The 19602-nt window shown below is 48.1% G+C and overlaps 1 protein-coding gene across 1 annotated transcript in view; it reads right to left on the bottom strand.

Moving 5' to 3' along the window:
- The window catches only part of GRIK4 (glutamate ionotropic receptor kainate type subunit 4), a 227549-nt gene that overhangs the window by 151249 nt on the left and 56698 nt on the right, over positions 1-19602 (bottom strand). The window contains exon 2 of the mRNA XM_061130385.1: positions 12047-12211. Coding sequence (XP_060986368.1) covers positions 12047-12191 — 145 coding nt within the window. The 5' untranslated portion in view covers positions 12192-12211. The remainder of the gene's footprint in view (positions 1-12046; positions 12212-19602) is intronic.

Here is a 19602-nt window from a genome sequence, read left to right as displayed (position 1 = left end):
GAAGAAAATGGCAACCCACTCCAGCATTCTTACCCGCAGAACTCCATGGACAGAGGAGCCTGGCAGGCTATAGTCTGTGGGGTCGCAAAGAGTCGGACATGATTGAGTGAGTAACACTTTCACTTTGGGCATCGAGCCCAAACTCCTAACTACTTCATTTTACCATCCCCTTCCCCACCACCCCTTAGCTTCTGAAGTTCAAATCATGGTCTCTGATTCTTCTTTGCCTTCTCTCACTGAATCTACTCACGAGCTACAACAGCCAGCAGCCAGGTTCTGACCATTTGACCGGCTCATCCCCCACCATCCTCTCCTTCTCACTCCCACTGTCAGTTCCGTCAGCCCTTCTACTATCTGCCTCCTAAAGGCTGTCTCTGGATTCTTCATTTCCAATCCGCTCTCCAAACTGAGGCCAATTATAATCCTAAACGTATGTCTGTGTGCTCCTACAGGCCAGCAAGCTTGTCTTATTTATCTCTGTGCCCTCCACACCGAGCAGGGTGGGATCAAGAGTTATGTGCTCAATAAATAGCCATTGAACCACACTGAAGCCCACTCAACTCTAACCACAGAAAAGTGGAAATAAACTAAATGTCCCATCATCAGGAAATAGTTATCTAAAGTGTGGGTCATATACCCAAGTGGAATATTACTTAGGCATTTAAAATGCTTATGAACAGTTTATAATAGTATTAAAAATATTTATGTAATAATATTAAGAGAAAGAAGCAGGATATAAAATTATATGTGTATCTATATGAAGGTTACAAGTAAGCAAATACAGAAAATAGTGAGGCACTGAGGAGTGATTGGAAGAAGAGGTTATTAAAGCCCATATTTATTAAGTGCTAATTATGGCCCATTCTAAGCACTTTATATGAGTTGACTTACTTAATTCTGGAAACAACCTGATGAGAGAGATCCTATCTATCTCACCTTCATTTTACAGATAAGAAAACAGGAAAGTTAAGGGGTAGAGTCAGGATTCAAACCCCCGACTCCTGACTCCGGGGTTGGTTCCTTAACCACCGCGCCACACCACCTCCCTCAGCCACGAGTGACTAACCGAGATGGCAATAGAGATTGCCTTGACCAGTGGAACACTAAGTGATGCTCTTTTCTCCTTCTGTCTACTTTCTAACATAAATGGGCATGTATTCCTTTCATAACACATCATTATAAAAATTAAAATTTCATTATCAAAAAATGTCTTCTGATGAACAAGTAAAATCCAGACAGGTCTGATCTTCTCAAGATATGACCCTTCCAGCCCTTTCTTCCATCACCTCTCCTCTCATTTCACACAAGCTCACCTGGTTCACACCCCGCAATTTCTTATCTGAGCCTGTTCCAAACTGGTCTCTCTAACTAGACCAGCAGTCTTAACCCTGCTGCCTGAGATCTATGGGCAGAAGTCAGTGGTCTGTGAACGTTTGGGGGAAGAAAAATGGCATTATTTTCTCTAACCCCTAACTGAAATTTAGCATCCCCTTCAATTTGGAATAGAGGCCATAAACCACAGTATATTAACAGTAACTGCGACTCTGTCATTGATAGACATCACAAGTGTTTTCAGATCATATTATAGTAATGCAGAGATCTTGAAATACCATTCATATTCATAATTACTTCGAAATTACACTAGTAGTTAGACCTGATCCTAGGTCTGGCTATTGAGTACATTAATAAAGAAATATGTATATTTATATATCACTATCAAAATATTTTAACTGCATGTCTGTCACAGGAAAGAGTGTGGAGCTCAAAAGCATGGGTCACATTCCGGGTCATGTCAGAGACCCTGGGATGGCTGCCAAGTGTGGGCTCCTGGCTTCGCACAGGAGAGAATTCAAGAGCGAGCCATAGTGAAGTGAAAGAAGTTTTACTCACAGAGGAAACACACTCCATAGGCAGAGTGCGGGCCATCTTGGAAGGCAAGAGAAGCTCCAGGGTAAGGGGTGGCCAGTTTTTATCGAGGTGGGTAATTTCATAGGCTAATGAGTGGGAGGAGTATTCCAGCAATTTGGGGGATGCATGGGTGGTCAGTTGCACCTGACTCTGCAGCCCTGTTGACTGTAGCCACCAGGCTCCTTTGTCCATTTTTCCGACAAACATACTGGAGTGGGTTGCCATTTCCTTTTCCAGGGTTTCTTCCTGACCCAGGGATGGACCTTACACCTCCTATATCTCCTGCATAGCCATTGAGGAAGACCAATTTGGGAGAAAGGATGGGATTAGGGAAGGGATGGGGATTTTTGGAAATTGGACCACTGCCCACTTTTTGACCTTTTGTGGTTGTCCTTGGAACCGTCATGGTGCCTGGGGTGTGTAAATTAGCTAGCAATGTGTTACAATAAGCATAAACCGGGGCTCAAGGTCAAGTGGAAGGCGGCTTTTCTGCCATCTTAGATCTAGTTCATTCTAATCGGTTTATGTAGTGTCCTCGGGCTATGTCATTCTTTTTAAAGGTGCCCTGCCCCTTTCCTGTCTCATTTTCATATAATTGGTTTCCCTCTGCATCCTATCTATGCAATTCTATTCGTTTGAAAACACTTTTCTGAGAAAGAGTACTTTAGCACCCATAAACTACCATGGTCTATGTCTTCTCTTGCCCTTCTGTCTGGAAAACTCCTACTGATCCTCCAGTGCCCAGCTCAGTTCTTGCCCATTGGCAAGAAAGCACCGCTCCCTCTCGATACTCACATCCCACTGTGGTTCTGAGCCAGCTCTATGCTGGAAAGATCAATTCCCCTGTTCTCTGACTTCCTAGCCTGCTTCTGCCCCAAGCTAGGTCTTTTTTGCCAGGTCTCAATATGGAGAAAAGTGAAAGTGAAGTCGCTCAGTTGTGTCTGACTCTTTGCGTCCCCATGGACTGTAGCCCACCAGGCTACTCCATCCATGGAATTTTCCAGGCAAGAGTACTGGAGTGGGTTGCCATTTCCTTCTCCAGGGTATCTTCCTGACCCAGGGATCAAACCCAGGTCTCCCGCATTGCAGGCAAACGCTTTTACTGTCTGAGCCACCAGGTAAACCCCAATATGAAGAAACTTCTCCTAAAAAAAATTCTTAGAGAAAGTCACAATCCTTTATTCTCAGTTTCAAAATCTCAAAAGTTCTGACAGTGGATGGTTTCATCAAACTCATTTAGTGGCAAAATCTGATCTAAATAGATAGATGTGAAGATATTTATAATATGTGACTATCTGAATGTAAGTATGCATTTGATTTTGAGTGTGGGGTTCAGCCCCAAGCCCCATCTGAAATGTTATTTAATGTATAGTATAAGCAGGACATGACCTTTCCAGTATCTGAAAAGTTCTGAAATCTAAACACATCTTGTCTCAAGGGTCTGGGGACCTGTGCCTTTGTGAGTGTCCATCTCCCATTTCCCACTGCATCTGAAACTCCTTGAAGGTAGGGGTCACAGCTATTCAGTCCTGGCAAAAAGGAATTACTCAATAGATGTTTGCTCAATTGAACTGAAATGATCCAAAATGAGTGCAAATAAAGTGAATTATCATCTTCCCAGCAGCTGGGGCCTGAGGAATTCCTAGGACCTGGGAATTGTTCTTTCATTCCCTATGAAGGATGCCTGCTTGGTAGAAATGAAAATCAGTTATAAAGGACCTCAGCTCTAAAACTTCCTGAACCCCAATTCTGCAGGCCCCGGTCATCCCTTGAGGATCTCTGAGCAGTCTGAGGGATGGAGGGGCAGGAGGGGCACTCTCCTTCTGCCTCCCAGGGAGCCCTGGAGAGGTGAGTGATGTTGCCATGGCAACCAAGTTTCCCAGCCAGCAGAGGAGTTGGAAGGCAACTGACAGAGCAGCTGCAGGAATAAAACACCACAATGGGGTGCTGTAAGAAGGGGAAACTTCTTCCCGTGCAGACACCAGCTCAGGCCTGGATGTGAAGTCTCCTTAGACACCTGGGCTGGACCGGAGGAGCTTATGGGAACTTAACCGTCTCTGAGTCTTCACAGGGAGGGGAAGGGCCTGGCTGTGATGCAGATGGTCCAGAGTGGTTACTCATAGGCTCAGTAACTTCAAGCCCTCCAGGGAAGGGGTAGTCTCCTGGGTGGGGACGAGATAACTGGGGCCTCTTCACTTACAGTAGGGTGCTCTCTGAGCTCCTGTGATAATCAGGGCCAAGGGGAGCTGAGAGCTATGTGGAGCAGAGGCCGGGAGAGCTCGGAGTCCTCCATATGAAAGCACTTTAGGGCGCTGAAGCCTGAGTGGAGCGGCAGGGCAAGGTGCCTCTGTGAGCCTGATCATGCTGTGCAGTGAGCACAGAGCAGAGCCCTGACCGTCCGCGCGGGGCACACGGCCCCCTCCATCAGCGCCAAGGACCGTCTCCTCCTTGTACCGGAGCCTCCAGGGCATGGTCCACTCAGCGCTGTGAGCAGACCAGGACCTAAAGGATGGCCTTGCTGACTTCCTAGGCGAGAGGGGAAATGTGAGGGTGGAGAGCCAGGTCTCTAAACCTTCATGCCCCAGGATGGATACGTTCCTGGTCAGAGTGACCCAGAGCATCTGAGATCTCAAAACTGCCCCTGGCTGTCATAGGGATGAAATGAACAGCATGGGGAATATAGTCAATAATAATGCAACATCTTTGTATGGTGACAGATGGTAACTAGACTTATCATGGCGATCATTTTGTAATACATAGAAATATGAAATCACTATGTTACACAGCAGCAAACAACAGTGTTGCAGATCAATTATCTTTCAAACACAAACAAACCAGTTCACAGAAAAGAAATTAGATTCGTGCTCACCGGAGGTGGGGAGTGCTCAGAGGGGGAATTAGATGAAGACTGTCAAAAGGTACAAACTTTCAGTTATAAAAAAACTAAGCAGGTTAAGTACATGATTAGTATAATTAACACTGCTGTATGTTCTATATGAAAGTCAAGAAAGTAAATCCTAAGAGTTCTCATCACAAGGAAAAGTTTTTTTCTATTTCTTCAATTTTGTATCTATGTGAGATGATGGATATTCACTAACTTTACTGTAATAACCATTTCATGATGTATGTAAGTAAAATCATTATGCTATATGCTTTGAACTTATACAGTGCAGTATGTCAGTTATATCTCAATAAAACTGGAAGGAAAAGAAACACCTGTCTTTGGCTCCTGTCACCAATGACGTATCACTCAAAGCCTCAACCTTAGATCACCGCAGAAGCAGCAATACCATTTATAGGGACTTTACACATGCAGGCACCAGGGACCCCGAAGCCTTACAATCATCCCATGAAGGAGGGGTTACAATAATAGTTCTATTACTGATAATACTATTAATAGGTGAAATTTATCAAGAGTTCACCTGACTCCTGGCACTGCTCTAAGTTTTCTAAGTGCATTATCTCAGTCCTTGCAGCAACCTCATGAAGTGAGAACTCATAGTATTCCCATTTTACAAATGGGAAGTCTGAGGCTCAGGTGATAATCCCATGATGCTGGTAAACCCAAGATTAGGGTCTTGACCCCTATTCTACACTGCTCTCCAGTCCTGGCCATCGCCACAGCCCCCATAAACACGCTCTGTTTTAGCCAGGTCCAGCTGTCATTGTGCCCCAAAGTGCCCCATTTTTTTTCCTGCCTCAAGCATACTATTGAGCCTTCTGTGTGGATGCTCTCTGCCCTGTGCCTCACCTGTCAGTCATTCCAAGGCCTGGCCCAGAGGCCTTACCTGACCATCCAGCTACACCTATGACCTATTTCTGATCTCCCTCTGCTCCTCTCTGAGCCACTCCCTGGCAAGCCCACAACAGAGCTACTGAGATTAATGTCACTTTTCAGATGTGTGGTCTCAGCTGTCCTCTGGGAAAGACTGTGAGCCTCAGTTTTCCCCTTCTGTAAAAGGAGGCAGTTGGGCCAGGTGATTTCTTCAGTTCAGTCGCTCAGTTGTGTCTGACTCTTTGCGACTCCATGAACTGCAGCATGCCAGGCTTCCCTGTCCATCACCAACTCCCGGAGCTTGCTCAAACTCATGTCCATCGAGTCGGTGATGCCATCCAACCTTCTCATCCTCCATTGTCCCCTTCTCCTCCTGATTTCTTAGCACTGTAAGTCAACATGTCTCTGAGTCCCTATTATATATACATGATGTGGGCAGCTGAGGAAAGGGGAGCAGGGAACACTTGTCGAATGACACATCACTGTTTGGATGCCTTCTCTTCTGGCTTCTCACCTTCTCCCTTATGCTGACTTGGAGTCTTTCTAGTGAGCTGATGGAGGAATGTTAGCCCTGTTGCCAAAATCTTGGCTCTCTGTGCACCAATGCCAAACAGAAACATAGAGGCAGAGTTGTAGAGAAGGAAAGAGTGGCTTTATTTCTTTGCCAGGCAAAGAGGGAGCACCATAGGCTAATGCCTCAAGAACTATGGCCCCCTCTTTGGGTAATAGGGAGAGGTTATCCAATGGCACCCCACTCCAGTACTCTTGCCTGGCAAATCCCATGGACGGAGGAGCCTGGTAGGCTGCAGTCCCTGGGGTCGCGAAGAATCAGACATGACTGAGCGACTTCACTTTCACTTTTCACTTTTATGTGTTGGAGAAGGAAATGGCAACCCACTCCAGTGTTCTTGCCTGGAGAATCCCAGGGATGGGGTCGCACAGAGTCGGACACGACTGAAGTGACTTAGTAGTAGTAGCATCCAGTCAGGCAGGAGTATGCGATAAGGGTCAAGGCAGTAACAGACTTGCATTCTTCTTTCTTCTTCAAAGTTTCAAAAGAGTGGGGTTGCTGACAAGATTAGGGTATGTGCAGGGTCTTAGGTGGTCCAGTCTACTCATTAGAAAAGACCCTGACGCTGGGAAAGATTGTGAGCAAAAGGAGAAGGGCGTGGCAGAGGATGAGTTGGTTGGAGAGTATCACTCAATGGACATGAATCTTTGCAAACTCTGGGAGATAGAGGAGCCTGAAGTGCTGCAGTCGAGTTCAGTTCAGTTCAGCTCAGTCGTTAGGTCATGCCTGACTCTTTGCAGCCCCATGGACTGCCGCACCCCAGGCTTCCCTGTCCTTCACCATCTGCCAGAGTTTGCTCAAACTCATGTCCACTGAATCAGTGATGCCATCCAACCCTCTCATCCTCTGTCATCCCCTCTCCTGCCGCCTTCAATCTCTCCCAGCATCAGGGGCTTTTCCAAGGGGTCGCAAAGAGTCAGACACGACGTAGCGACTGAACAACAGGTGGTTTCCTGCTTGCTCCTCTCCTGATGAGCAACTGCTGTGCCCTTTGGAATTCAGAGGTCATGGAGGCTGGAGTCTTGCCTACAAGAAATGAGGGGCAGAAAGGCCTCTGTGCCCAGGAGCCCCACAGGGCCCTGCTCGGCCTCAGCCCTCACTTACTAGAAACAGCTCTGGATCGCTGGAGGTCGTGCCCGCGGAGCCTTTGAGAAGCTCAGAAGCCTGTGCAGGAGGGGCAGCCAGGCAGCTGGAACCTCATGCTCTCTGCCCATCACTGGGGCCTCGCGGGGTCTGAGAACCAGGCACCTCTGGGTTTCCAGGGGAAACGGCATGGACAGCTGATGGCATGCTTGGCCTCAGAGGGACAGACCCTGGCAGAGGCGAGGGGCTGACAGGAAGGCTCCTGCTTTCAGCTCTGCAGTAAATTAAGCCTCAGACTGGCTCTGACAGTAGCAGGCACGGCGCCTCCGGGTGTCTGGGTGATAAGGGGGTGGCGCTTGGTTAAGCTCTAATATGTTCGCCACAGGAGACACAGGGATCTATAGGAACAGAGGAGGGCAAGGCCTGTGGGAGCTGCCTGCACATGAAAGGCCGAGATGGAGATAAGATACGGGAGGAAGGAGGGAAGGGACAGGCGGGCAGGGAGGTGACCTGATAGGTCTCGTCCAGCCCTCTTATTTCAGATCTGTGGGCCGTGCAGAGGGAGTCAGGAAATCAAACATCAAGAAGCCCGAGGCGATGATGGTGACCAGGCAGAGAGGTGGAGGGGATCAGACGTGGGTCTGAGGGAGCTTTATAGGTGACCTTCACTTTAGATAAACTCGCTGTATGAAAATCTATGTGAACCAGATAGAAGCGAGGTGGTTTGCTACTTGTATCTTTCCAGTGTCCAAGTGTGTGAAAGTCTCAGTCACTCAGTTGGGTCTGACTCTGCAATCCCATGGACTGTAGCCCACCAGTCTCTTCTGTCCATGGAATTCTCCAGGCAAGAATACTGGAGTTAGCATCCATTCTCTTCTCCAGGGGACCCAGGTTGTTATTGATTAACACCCCATATGATACTTTCCATCTCCCAGTCTCCGTTTCAACCACCAAATAAAGCTGAACTCCAGACCCCAGCATCTTTAGTTTTACACTTCATCACCTTTGGTTCTGAAATTGCCATTGCTTCTCTTGAATGACACACCTACCCCAAGTGTGACTCATTATTTGTGCAGTTTTTGAAACTTGCCTATTGCCAAGAGCATGCACAAGGGTACCCTGTAGGATTGCTACCATCTTCACCCAGAGCCTCTGCTTTCTACAACCAAGAATGCCATCACTAAGATCTCTTTCATCTCCTTGAAGTGCAGTCCCCAGGCACAGGGTGACACATATGAGGCTGAGGGCATTGGTCAGGGCCCCAGAGCCACTCAAATGGATTTAAGTTAGCAATGCAAATCAGCCACTAGCCCAGGGAAGACACCACCACCACGAGACTGAGCAGTAGCTGGCTCTGGGCAGCATACCCTGACTTCCAAAGGCTCAAAACTGTCGGAGGCATCAACCCAGAAAAAGGGAAAGAGAGTGGAATATTCAATTATGATCGAGGCCCCAGGAGGCACCTAACATTAAGACAGGCCATGTGAGGGGAGGCTGGGAGGTGGACTGGGCTGCCTGGGAGGGATGGCTGAACTCTGAGACAGAGGAGAGAGGAGAGAGGAGAGAGAGAGGTGATGGTAAGAGGAAGCCAGATCCAAGGGGGCGGGGGCACAAGGGATGTGTGGAGAGGATAGTGAAAGTGTTAGCTGCTCAGCTGTGTTCAATTTGGTGACTCCCCTGGACTGTAGCCCGCTAGGCTCCTCTGTCCATGGGATCCTCCAGGCAAGAATACTGGCGTGGGTAGCCATTTCCTTCTCCAGGGGATCTTCTCAACCGAGGGATCGAACCTGGGTCTCACACACTGTGGGCAGATTCTTTACCGTCTGAGCCACCAGAGAAGCCCGTGGAGAGAATAACCCAAAAAACAAAATCCATAGCTGCCACTTCCTAACTACTTGGTATGTGTAGGTGCTAATGAACTCACCTGCACTGTCTCCTGCTGTGCTCCTAATGACCCTAGGAGGTGTTATCATCCAGGCATGAAATGGTTAAACAGCCTGTCACAGTCACACAGCTCACAGGTAACAGAGCCAGGTAAATCGGATCCTCCTGCTCTGTCCTACAGTCTCTCCAAGCAGGGATAGCAGAGCTGTTGTTCCGCCTTCATCCTGGGATCCTGCCTCCTTCCAAACTCCTTCCTCCACCCCGCCACTGACCACCGGTCCCACCCCACCATGCTTCAGCCAGAAGTGCTAACCCACCACCCTCTCTACCCCTTACTGAGGGAGGGGAAAGTGGGGCTGGAAGCTTTCTATGAACTATCTGGGTGGTATTTAAAATCCATTGTGGGGGGGCAGCTTTGGCTTTAGATGAAAAGCCTTTGGGGTAGAAAGATCCAAAAGCCCTCTTTTCTAACAAATGCTAATCATGCCTCAAACACAGTGAGATGTAAAAGCTGAACCAAGGGCCACTTGTTAGTAAAATATTTGGTGCCTAAAAGAAGGGCCTTAGAAAGATGCTCCAAAGCTCTGTATCATGGATTAAAGATATGTTTTCTTTATTCCTCTGATTCCTCTGGTTTAATATTTTAGATGTATTGACTCTGCTAAGCCCGGGTCATTGGGAGAAGAAATTTACGTCTGCTAATGACCCCCATCCTTAGAGGGCAATCCATGCTTTCTGTTCTGCAGGGGAAACTCTGAAGAACCAAAGAAGGGGGAGCTGTTTTTTTTTTTTCCAAAGAACAGACTATGAGAACTATCTAGAAATCTGGATTCTTGTCTGAGACCTGCCCTCCTGGACAAAAAACACACCAAAGTATAGACAGGACCAGGAGCTTCACAGGAAGTCATTGCTGGTATTTCTGCTTTCCTTTGGAAGATCCTGAGAAATCTGAATCTTCCTTTCACTGTACTAGAGTTTAACCTCTGTGATAACTGGGATTTCCATCTGTGTCTTACTGAACCCCCACTGTCTAGGACAGAGTACAGCAGGCACCCTCTAAATATTTATTGACTGACCAAGTGAATAAACGAATGACGATTCCAAGTACCTGTTCCCCCAAGCTTCCTTCTGGAGGAATCTGTGTCCACACATCCCGCTGGCCTCAACAACTGCTTCATATGATAGGAATCCACCCTCAGTGTTTAGGACTGGACTTTTTCCCCAAAAGTAGCTCTCAGGTCAGCTGGCCAATGTCTGTGGCTTGTGAGACCAGCCAATTTTAATTGGTCCAGAAACTGGGGGGAGCTGCACAATGAAGACAGACTATAAGCCACCCGAGGGCAGGGACCCTATCTGTCTTGTTGCTCCCAACACATGATATCCCGCGTCAGGCCCGAAACAGAGCTAACACTCAGTAAAAGTTTCCCAAATGGATGAACAAACTGTAAACTGGACGGCCATCATGGGACATGATGAATAAGCCAGGGAAATGAAAGTGGCAGAAGGAGCAGAGCATGGATCTGACACAACAGGAGCATCAAAGAAGCTATGATACAGAGAGCCACTGCCTTCCTCCCTTCCTGCCCTCTTTGGATCCATACAGTATCCTACTGCTTGTACTTAAGCCACTGTGAATACATTTCTTCTCTTGCAATAGTAATAGTCCAGATTAGAGCATCACGGGGCCCACATGCAGAAGACCACATGTCTGACATACCCACTTAAGCGACTTGTTCTTTGGTTTGGTTTGGTTTTGCCATTGACTGTCACTGAAGACTGTCACATGGACGGGAAAGGAAGAGATGGGACTTCAGAGTCTTAGGGAACAAAGGCTATCATTTCTCTGGGCTGAGGGGCTCCCCTCCTTCCCTCTGAACTGGGGCTGTTCATCTACAGCTAAGTTACAAGCCATCACCCCACTAACCCGGAAGCTCATCCTGTTAAGCTGTGTAGATCATACCAGCAACACACCAGAGAAGTGCAGGGGAGGTGGAATAGGTGAGACACTGGACTGGCAAGGTTATGATGCAAGTTCAGGGTCTAGGACTTGCATCTGACTAGCTCTGGCGTTGAGCAAGTTACCCAAAGTCTTTGAACCTCAGTTTCTTGGTAAAGTTGGAATAATAACACTTAACTCTCTGGCTGCTGGAAGAATTAAAAGCAGTGCCCAGCACATAGGAGGGGCTCCATAAGTGTGACTGGAGGGATCTACTATGTACATCTGTAAAGCACTGCAACTCACAGAGAACTTTCCTATTTTGTAAGTCATTTAAATCTCACAATGACTTGCAAAGTAGGACTTAGCATTCCCATTTTATAGATGAAGAAACTGAGGCTTAACAGAATCACTGACTTGTCCAAGGTTATCCTCAAGAGTGAGTGGCTGAACTCCAGCCCAAGTCTCAGCTTCTTCCTACAGCACTGCCTTCGGCACAAGAAATCAAGACAGGAAGGAAACAGATGTGTCACAACTCTGCTTCCCTGGGGCTGGCCAGATCTCTCCTTTCTTAATCCCACACAAGGTTTCATTTAGGGATTTGTGCACAAAATGTCCAGGAGATGAATGAATCAATACATGAAGGAATGAATGAGTGGGTAAGATGAAAGAATGAATAAATTTCCTCTCTCAACTCTACCCTACATATGATTTACAACAAAGCCTGGGAGCTTGTTTAGACTAAGCCCTACAGGGCCTCCTGGTGCACGTTTCTCTCCCTCTCTCGGGAATCCCTGCATCATAGGTCTGTCGATGGGTGCAGCTCACACCACCAGCCCCTCCTCTGCCAGCAGGGGAAGCAGAGGGCAGCCCTGCCCATTCTACGTACTGGTTTCTGCAGTCTCGTACTCGCTGTCTCTGAGAAGCTCAAAGATGTCCACTTCGACCTTGGCCTTGCCCAGCCTCTCGGGAGCGCGGTTGATGCGGTTCTTGGCCAGGGTGATGGACAGCCGCTCCCCTCTGCTGCACTCCATGGGGTCATCCAAGATAGCGGCTGTGGGCAGGCAACCACATGGACACAGTTGGTACCCTCTACCGTCACCCTCCTCTGCTCCAGTCTCCCTCCCACTGCCACCTTCCGCCTCCACCCTGCCATCCTCAGAACTGTGCAAAAGCAAGTCCTCTACCTAAGGGTCTAGGCTTGTAGTGCGGTGTAGCGTGAACGCTAATGGGACGAACCACTTCAAGAACCCTGCAATATCAGGGTAGGCCACCAGGGGTCCTACCCGCACGAGGACCCCAGGTTCGGGCGCGGCGATACCCTTGGATATAGGCTTCCAAGCACACACAGGCACACCTGTGCAGAAGAAGGCAGATGGTGGCTCTGCTTTGAAAATGGTACTTCTGGGCATATGAGAAACTGTCCTCGAGGTGATACAGGGTTGAAGGAGGCCAGGTTTGAGAGGGAGAGCTGTGGTTTCAAAGAGCAGCTGGAGGTCCTGCTGACCTCTGGCTCTGCACGCTCGGACAGCGACGAGACGTGTCACCCGGTGAGCAGTTTCTATGAAATTCTCTCCTCACTGGGCAGGGACAGTATCGATAAGACAACCTCACAGGGTCGGTGTGAGGATTTGGTAAGACAATGTATATAAGGGGCACACCACTGAAATTTAATCGTCGTGACTTAATCAGGGTGAATGATTGGAGTGGCATGGTACCAACAGCTGCCCAACTTCTGGAAGCAGTATTAAGTATATATGCATTAAGAACATGTGTCAACCTGAGTTCGAATCCCAGCCCTGCCCCGTGTTAGCTATGGGACCTCAGTTTCCTCAATTGTAAAATGGGGAGAGAGCCTATTCTTCGGGCTACAGTGAAGATGACAAGGATAAGACGTGTGAAGTGCTCAGAGCAGAATTTGGTGCATGAAAAACAATAAATCTAGCCATTGATATCATTCATTCTCTCAGTAGAGGCAGTTACACAACTGAAAATCTCTACATCAAAACTTGTACACAGAAGGGTGGGTGGAGGGATAAAGTCAGGCATTGGGATTAACATATATACACTACTATATAAAATAGGTAACCAACAAGGACCTACTGTGTAGCACAGGGAGCTAAACTCAGCAGTTCGTAGCACTGAGGGGAAAGAATCTGAAAATGACTATATGTATATATAACTGAATTGCTGTGCTATAACACCTGAAACTAACACAGTATTATAAATCAACTGTACTTCAATTTTTAAAAATTAAAATAAATTGTAAAAAGTAGTTACTCTGTCTAAATATAAAGAAACTTGTATGCAAATGTTCCAAGCAGCATTATTCATAATAGCCAAAAAGTGGGGACACTCATCCATCAACTGATGAGTAGATGAACAGAAATGCAGTATGTCATCACAGTGGAGTATTATTAAAAAATAAAAAAGAATAAAGTGCTGATGTACGCCTCACCATGGATGAACCCTGAAAACATGCTCAGTGAAAGAAACCAGACACAAAAGACCACATGTTAAAAGACACCCTTTATATGAAATGTCCTGAGTGGGTGAACCCACAGAGACAGAAAGCAGATTAGTTGTTGCCCAGTTGTGGTGGTGGTGGAGGGGAGGTTAGGGGGAAGGAGAGTGACTGCTAATGCATACAGAGTTTTTTCTGGGGTGGGGGCAGGCATGTGACAAAAACGTCCTAAAATTGATCACGGAGATGGCTGCACAACTCTGTGAATATACTAAAAGCCACTGAAAATGGGTGAGTTGTGTGCTATATGAATTATATCTCAATATAAAGCTGTTACAAGAATAAAAAAAGAAAGATCGAGCTTATCTCGCCGAGGTTGAAGCCTCAGAAGAGCAACACGGAGAATCGAGCCAAATAGATCTCGCTGAAGTGAGGCCCTGGAATCCCTGTGGCTGGTGTGAGCAGAGACCCAGGTTCTGTGCTGTCTTTTCTGTATAAAACTCCCCTGTTTCCCTCTTGTGACCCATTTTCCAAACCAAAACCAGGACACAGAATATGACAAAGCAATTTTTTTCCTGATTTGTGGGTTTATTTATAGGCATAGCCTTATTGAGCAATACAAATTAGACTTCGTTTACAATGGTTGGTAATACATGGGGCAACAGAGGTGCACCCCTAGAACTAGGCAATGAACTTCTGTGAGTCAAGTGGCAAAGTCCATGCACACCTAAGAGAGTGGCCAAAGGACCTTAAATGTACTTTTGGTGAGCCCAGGGACACCTGAAACTCCTAAACAGGTTACCTTCAGGAAGCAAGACCAGAATGAGGTTATTACTTATGAAGAAGAAACCTGGACAATTACACTGGGCTGTCCCAGGAACAAGACTTTGGGAGTAGAAGGGAAGTGGGGCAGCCCAGAGCAGTGGTTCTCAAATGGTGTTCTTTGGAGGGCCTCTGGGTTCCTTCAAGAAGGGGTTCACGGAGGTCTCGAGCCTCACATCAGCTGCAATTAACACAACCTCCACATCTGTCAGTTTTAGATACTGGAGTTCCACAAAAAACGTGATGTGGGGAAAAAAAGGTTTTACTGTTAAAAATATCATAGAAACCATTAGCCCAGACCTAGTGCATAGAAAAGAGACACCTAAAAAATGTCAGGAACTGGCAATGCCGTTTCCTGGGAAAGAAGGATGAGTCATGGGAAAGAGGCATGGGTCCATGGCATGAATCTAATGTTAACAGGGATACATTTACCCAGTGACCCCTTTAGGGTAGGTCCTAGTGGACACAGTCTCACTTACTGTCTCTGAGAATTCCACGACTGTGTTTTCTGTGTTGTCCTCATTTGGAGATAAAAAAAAAAAAAAAAAACAAAAAACGATCGCAGAAGGCAAGTGACCCTCCCTCATTCACAGGGCTGGTGAGTATAGAGGACGGAGGGGATCTCAGGTGGGTCTCATATGGACCCTGTGCCCTTAACCACAGGGCACGTTCCTTCTAAAGAAACTTGTCTTCCCAGGGATTTGCTGCTGAGAAGCAGTGGTCTAGGTAGGTGTGTCTTAGCTCACATGGCTGTAAGAAAACACCATCGAGTGGGTGGTATTTATTTCTCATTTATTTCTGGAGGCTGGGGAGGAGACCAGCGTGCAGCATGATGGTCTGGAGTGGGGGCCTGCTTCCTGCTTTGCAGAGGGCTGTCTTCTCCTGATGTCCTCACATGGCAGAGAGAGGGAGATCAGCTCTCTGGTCACTCTGAATAGGACACTGATCCCATCATTGGGGCCCCACCTTCATGACCTCGCTGAAAACTAATCACCTCCCAAAGCAGGGAGGGATAAATTAGAAGTTTGGGATTAGCAAATACAAATGACTATCTGTAAAATAGATAAATAAGGGGCTTCCCAGGTGGTGCGACTGGTAAAGAACCTGCCTGACAATGCAGGAGACATAAGATTGGTGGGTTCAATCGTTGAATTGGGAAGATCCCCCGGAGGAGGATGTGGCACCCCATTCCAGTATTCTTGCCTGCAGAATTCCATGGACAGAGGAGCCTGGTGGGCTACAGTCCATAGGGACCCAAAGAATCAGACACTACTGAAGTGACTTAGCACACACCTACCAAGGAGCTGTATTCAATATCTTATAATAAACTGTAATGGAAAAGAATCTGAAAATGAATATACGTGTGTGTATGTGTTTTGGCCAAAAATTCATTTGGGCTTTCCATAAGATGTTATGAAAAAGCCAGAATGAATCTTTTTGGCCAACCCAATATATATAACTGAATCACTTTGCTGTCCACTAGAAATTAATACAATAGTGTAAATCAACTATACTTCAATTAAAAAAAAAAGATGTGTGCTGTGGACTGAAATATGCCCCCCCCAAATTCATTTCTTAAAGCCTTAATCCTCAATGTGATTGCATTTAGAGATATGATCTTTAAAAGGTAATTAAAGTTAAAAGAGGTTATAAGGTTGGGGTCTGATCTGACGTAATTAATACCCTTAGAGAAGGCTCCTTCTCCTCCCCTCAAGCCAGCAAGCAAGCTGTCAGGAGGAACTGACCCTGCTGGAATCTTGACCTTAGACTTGCAGCCTCTAGAACTTGAGAAATAAATGCCTGTTGTTGAAGCCACCCAGTCTATAGTGTTTCATAATGGCAGCCCAACCTGATGTAGACAATGTGCTAATATAAACCCTGATATGCAGGACAGCAGCCAGCCATGTGACACAATGCAGTGAACTCACCCAGGGTCACAGGACACACTTTGAGACAGAAGGATCACGGCCGGGGAGGGGAAGGGGGAGTGTGGAAACTGGACACTGAGGGGCACACGAGAGCCCCTTGGCACGAGGCACTCAGAACCCGTCCTCAGAGGTACCTGGCAGGTTCTCACTAGCTCACTAAGACCCACAACCCGGCCCTCTCTTCCCAATTCCCATGCCTTCCTGGGCACGGGAAGTTTTCATTAGATTTTAGGTTTTAGACAATGATTAATTTCTGACTGGGAACCACCTCGACTGGGTGGTTGGCTGGCATCAAGCATTATCGGGAGTAGAAGAATTAGGATGACAACAAGAACCAGATTCCCAGGCTCCGGGCAGCAAGACGCGGTGCAAGCTCAGGCCTTCTTGGGATGCCAGAGGAACACGTCCGCGGCAGGCGTTACTGAGCAGCACACTTGCGTCCATCTGTTGCCTGTGGGCCTGGGGGTGAAGAAGAGCAGCTGGTTCAGGACTGGACGGGTAGCCACTGCTCCTGACCTTCATCCCCAGGCCTGGCTGTGTGGCTGGGCCAGGATGCTGAGTCCCCAGGCGCCACCCAAGGAGGAGTCCCATCATCTGGTACATCCTCCATCCCAGGGGACTGCCCTGCAGCCACGGTGAGATTAGGGGTGGAGGGGGGGTCTGGCTCTGCAGCAAAGGCCAAGCTGATTGGGGAGATGCAATCAGGGATCAGGGGCTGCCCTCTTGCCACCGTGTTGTTGTTGGTTAGTCGCTAAGTCGTGTCTGACTCTTTGCAACCTCATGGACTGTAGCCCGCCAGGCTCGTCTATTCATGGGATTTCCCAGGCAAGTATACTGGAATAGGTTGCCATTTTTTTCTCCAAGGGATCTTCCTGACCCAGGAATCGAACCCATGTTTCCTGCATTGGCAGGAGACTCCTTACCACTGAGCCACCAGGGAAGCCCTTTCCAGCCATGGGGACCATGTAATGACTCTTCAAAACCCACATGGACTCAACATGACTCCTTCCTGTCCAGGGAGCCATGACCCGTCACATTTCCACTGGCCTTTCTCCCCACGACCAAGCGCTTTACCCTCTGCTAGCATCTCTGAGTTCTAAGGAAAGGGCAGCCTCCTGGCCCTGCCCACTGGCACCCAAGTGCCCCGCCATGTTCTGGGCGCACGCCTACATCACTCCGGAGAGGACGTCTCCCCCAGGGGGCTGGCAGGCCGGGGATGCTCCCTGCAGTGCTTTCCTACTCACCCCCAGTGGGTGTGGTCACGACCACCGAGGGGAGGGTGCGTGATCTCTGACCCTCTCAAGGCCCTTAAACCTCCCCATTGTCTGAAGGGTTGGTCCCAATCCAGACTCTAGGATGGCATTGAATCCCCCATACCTTTCTACCTGCAGCAGCCCTCCCACTCCCACGGCGACAGTGCCTCTGTGCTAGGACCTGGGCTGGCCTGTTACGGTCCCTCCTCCAAGCCTCTGCTGACACGGGCCCCGCCCCTTATCCCCCCTCTCTCTATTCAGACCACCTCTTTCAAGAAGTCTCCCCTGGGGACTTCCCAGGCGGTCCAGTGGTTAAGACTCCTCACTTCCAATACAGTGGGCACAGGTCTGATCCCTGGTTATGGAACCAAAGGCCCACATGTCATGAAGCATGGCCAAGAAATAAATAATAGGGTTTCCCCAGTGGCTCAGTGGTAAAGAATCTGCCTGCTGGTGCGGGAGACACGGGTTCGATTCCTGGTCCAGGAGGATCCCATTTGCCGAGGAGCCGCTAAGCCTGTGAGCCAGAACTATTGAGTCTGTGCTCTAGAGCTGGTGCTTTGCAACAAGAGAAGCCACCGCGATGAGAAGCCCATGCGCTGCAACTAGAGAAAAAAGCCCTCACAGCAAAGAAGACTCAGCACAGCCATAAACAAATGAATAAATAAAAGTATTTTTTAAAAAGAAACAAATAATAAATTAATTTTTTTAAGAGAAAAATAAATCTCCCTTGACTCCACAGCCCACTGCTCTCCTTGGATTGCCACGTACTATCTTGGAGGGGTATTTATCTTTCCATTTCTATCTGCGAGCTTCCTCATCCAGCTTGTGCCATAAAAGCCCAGAACTAAAAAAAGAAAAGCCCAGAGCTCTCCTCCCTTCTTTCGAAACTCCCCAGATTCCCCATCCCACATCAATCCCCTCTTCTTAGAACTCCCACAGAAACTTCTCTGTACCTTTCCTCAGAGAGTAACCACTTCTGACTTTCTATTATTTATCAGGCCTATTTGTCCATCTTTTCTCCTCCAGACGGTTGGCTCCCTGAGGGTGAAGGCCATGCTTCATCTCTGCAACTGTGCAATTCCAGACTCACACACGCATGGAGTCCTTAATGAATGGTACTGAGTGAATAAATAATGCAAGGCCACTGTTTTTTCAAGCCCTACAGCCAGGAGCAGACATTGGGCCGGGAGCAGTAGGCATTAGACAAGGTGTGGACTGGGCACAGCTTCTATACCCGGGCTTCCAGGACAGAGGACCCGTGCGGAGCCCTCCTCCCCGGGACTAGGGCTTTCCTGCTCTCTGCTCACCTGTGTCCATCAGAACCAGGCTTGTCCTCCCTCCACAACTTCTCAGCAGCCCACAAGTGACCCCTCAGATTGGAAAATCAGACTCCTTAATCCCTTGGTTCTTCCAGGTCGTCTGGTGAAGAATTCAAAATGCTTTGATGCTCTTACCTCTTTGAGGTGGGAATAAAGAGGTTTTCCTAGAGAGTCTTTATAGGCAGTACCTATAACATGCCTACAGCTGTTACAGCAGCATGCTAGCAAGAAGAGGAGGCCTTGTGAGCCTCCAGGGAACCAGCTGACTTTCCTCCAGAGCCAAGCCCCGGGCTGCTTGTCCACCCCAGCCCACCTCGACCATCACTCATCAGGCATCTCACTCCCCATGTCCTCCCCACACCCTTTGTTTCGCCATAGCTGGTCTCAGCCATCCCTCTGGCTGGCGGCAATTGCACCACTGTGCAGGCTGCTCCCACCACAAACTCACACCCGGCCCCTCACCTGGGGGACACGGCACCACCGCCCTTGTCCTCTCACACTAGAGTATCTGTTTCTTGGACAGCACCACAGATGGGGCAGGAACAATAGAACTTGATTTTTCTCCCAGTTCTGGAAGCTAGAAGTTCAAGATCAAGGTGTCAGCAGGTTTGGTTTCATTTTGAGGCCTCTCTCCTTGGCTTGCAGACTGTCATCTT

The sequence above is a fragment of the Dama dama genome, chromosome 1 (genome assembly GCF_033118175.1).
Source record: "Dama dama isolate Ldn47 chromosome 1, ASM3311817v1, whole genome shotgun sequence".
NCBI lineage: Eukaryota > Metazoa > Chordata > Mammalia > Artiodactyla > Cervidae > Dama > Dama dama.
Note: the sequence above shows the minus strand (reverse complement) of the source record. Positions and strands in the feature narration are given on the sequence as shown.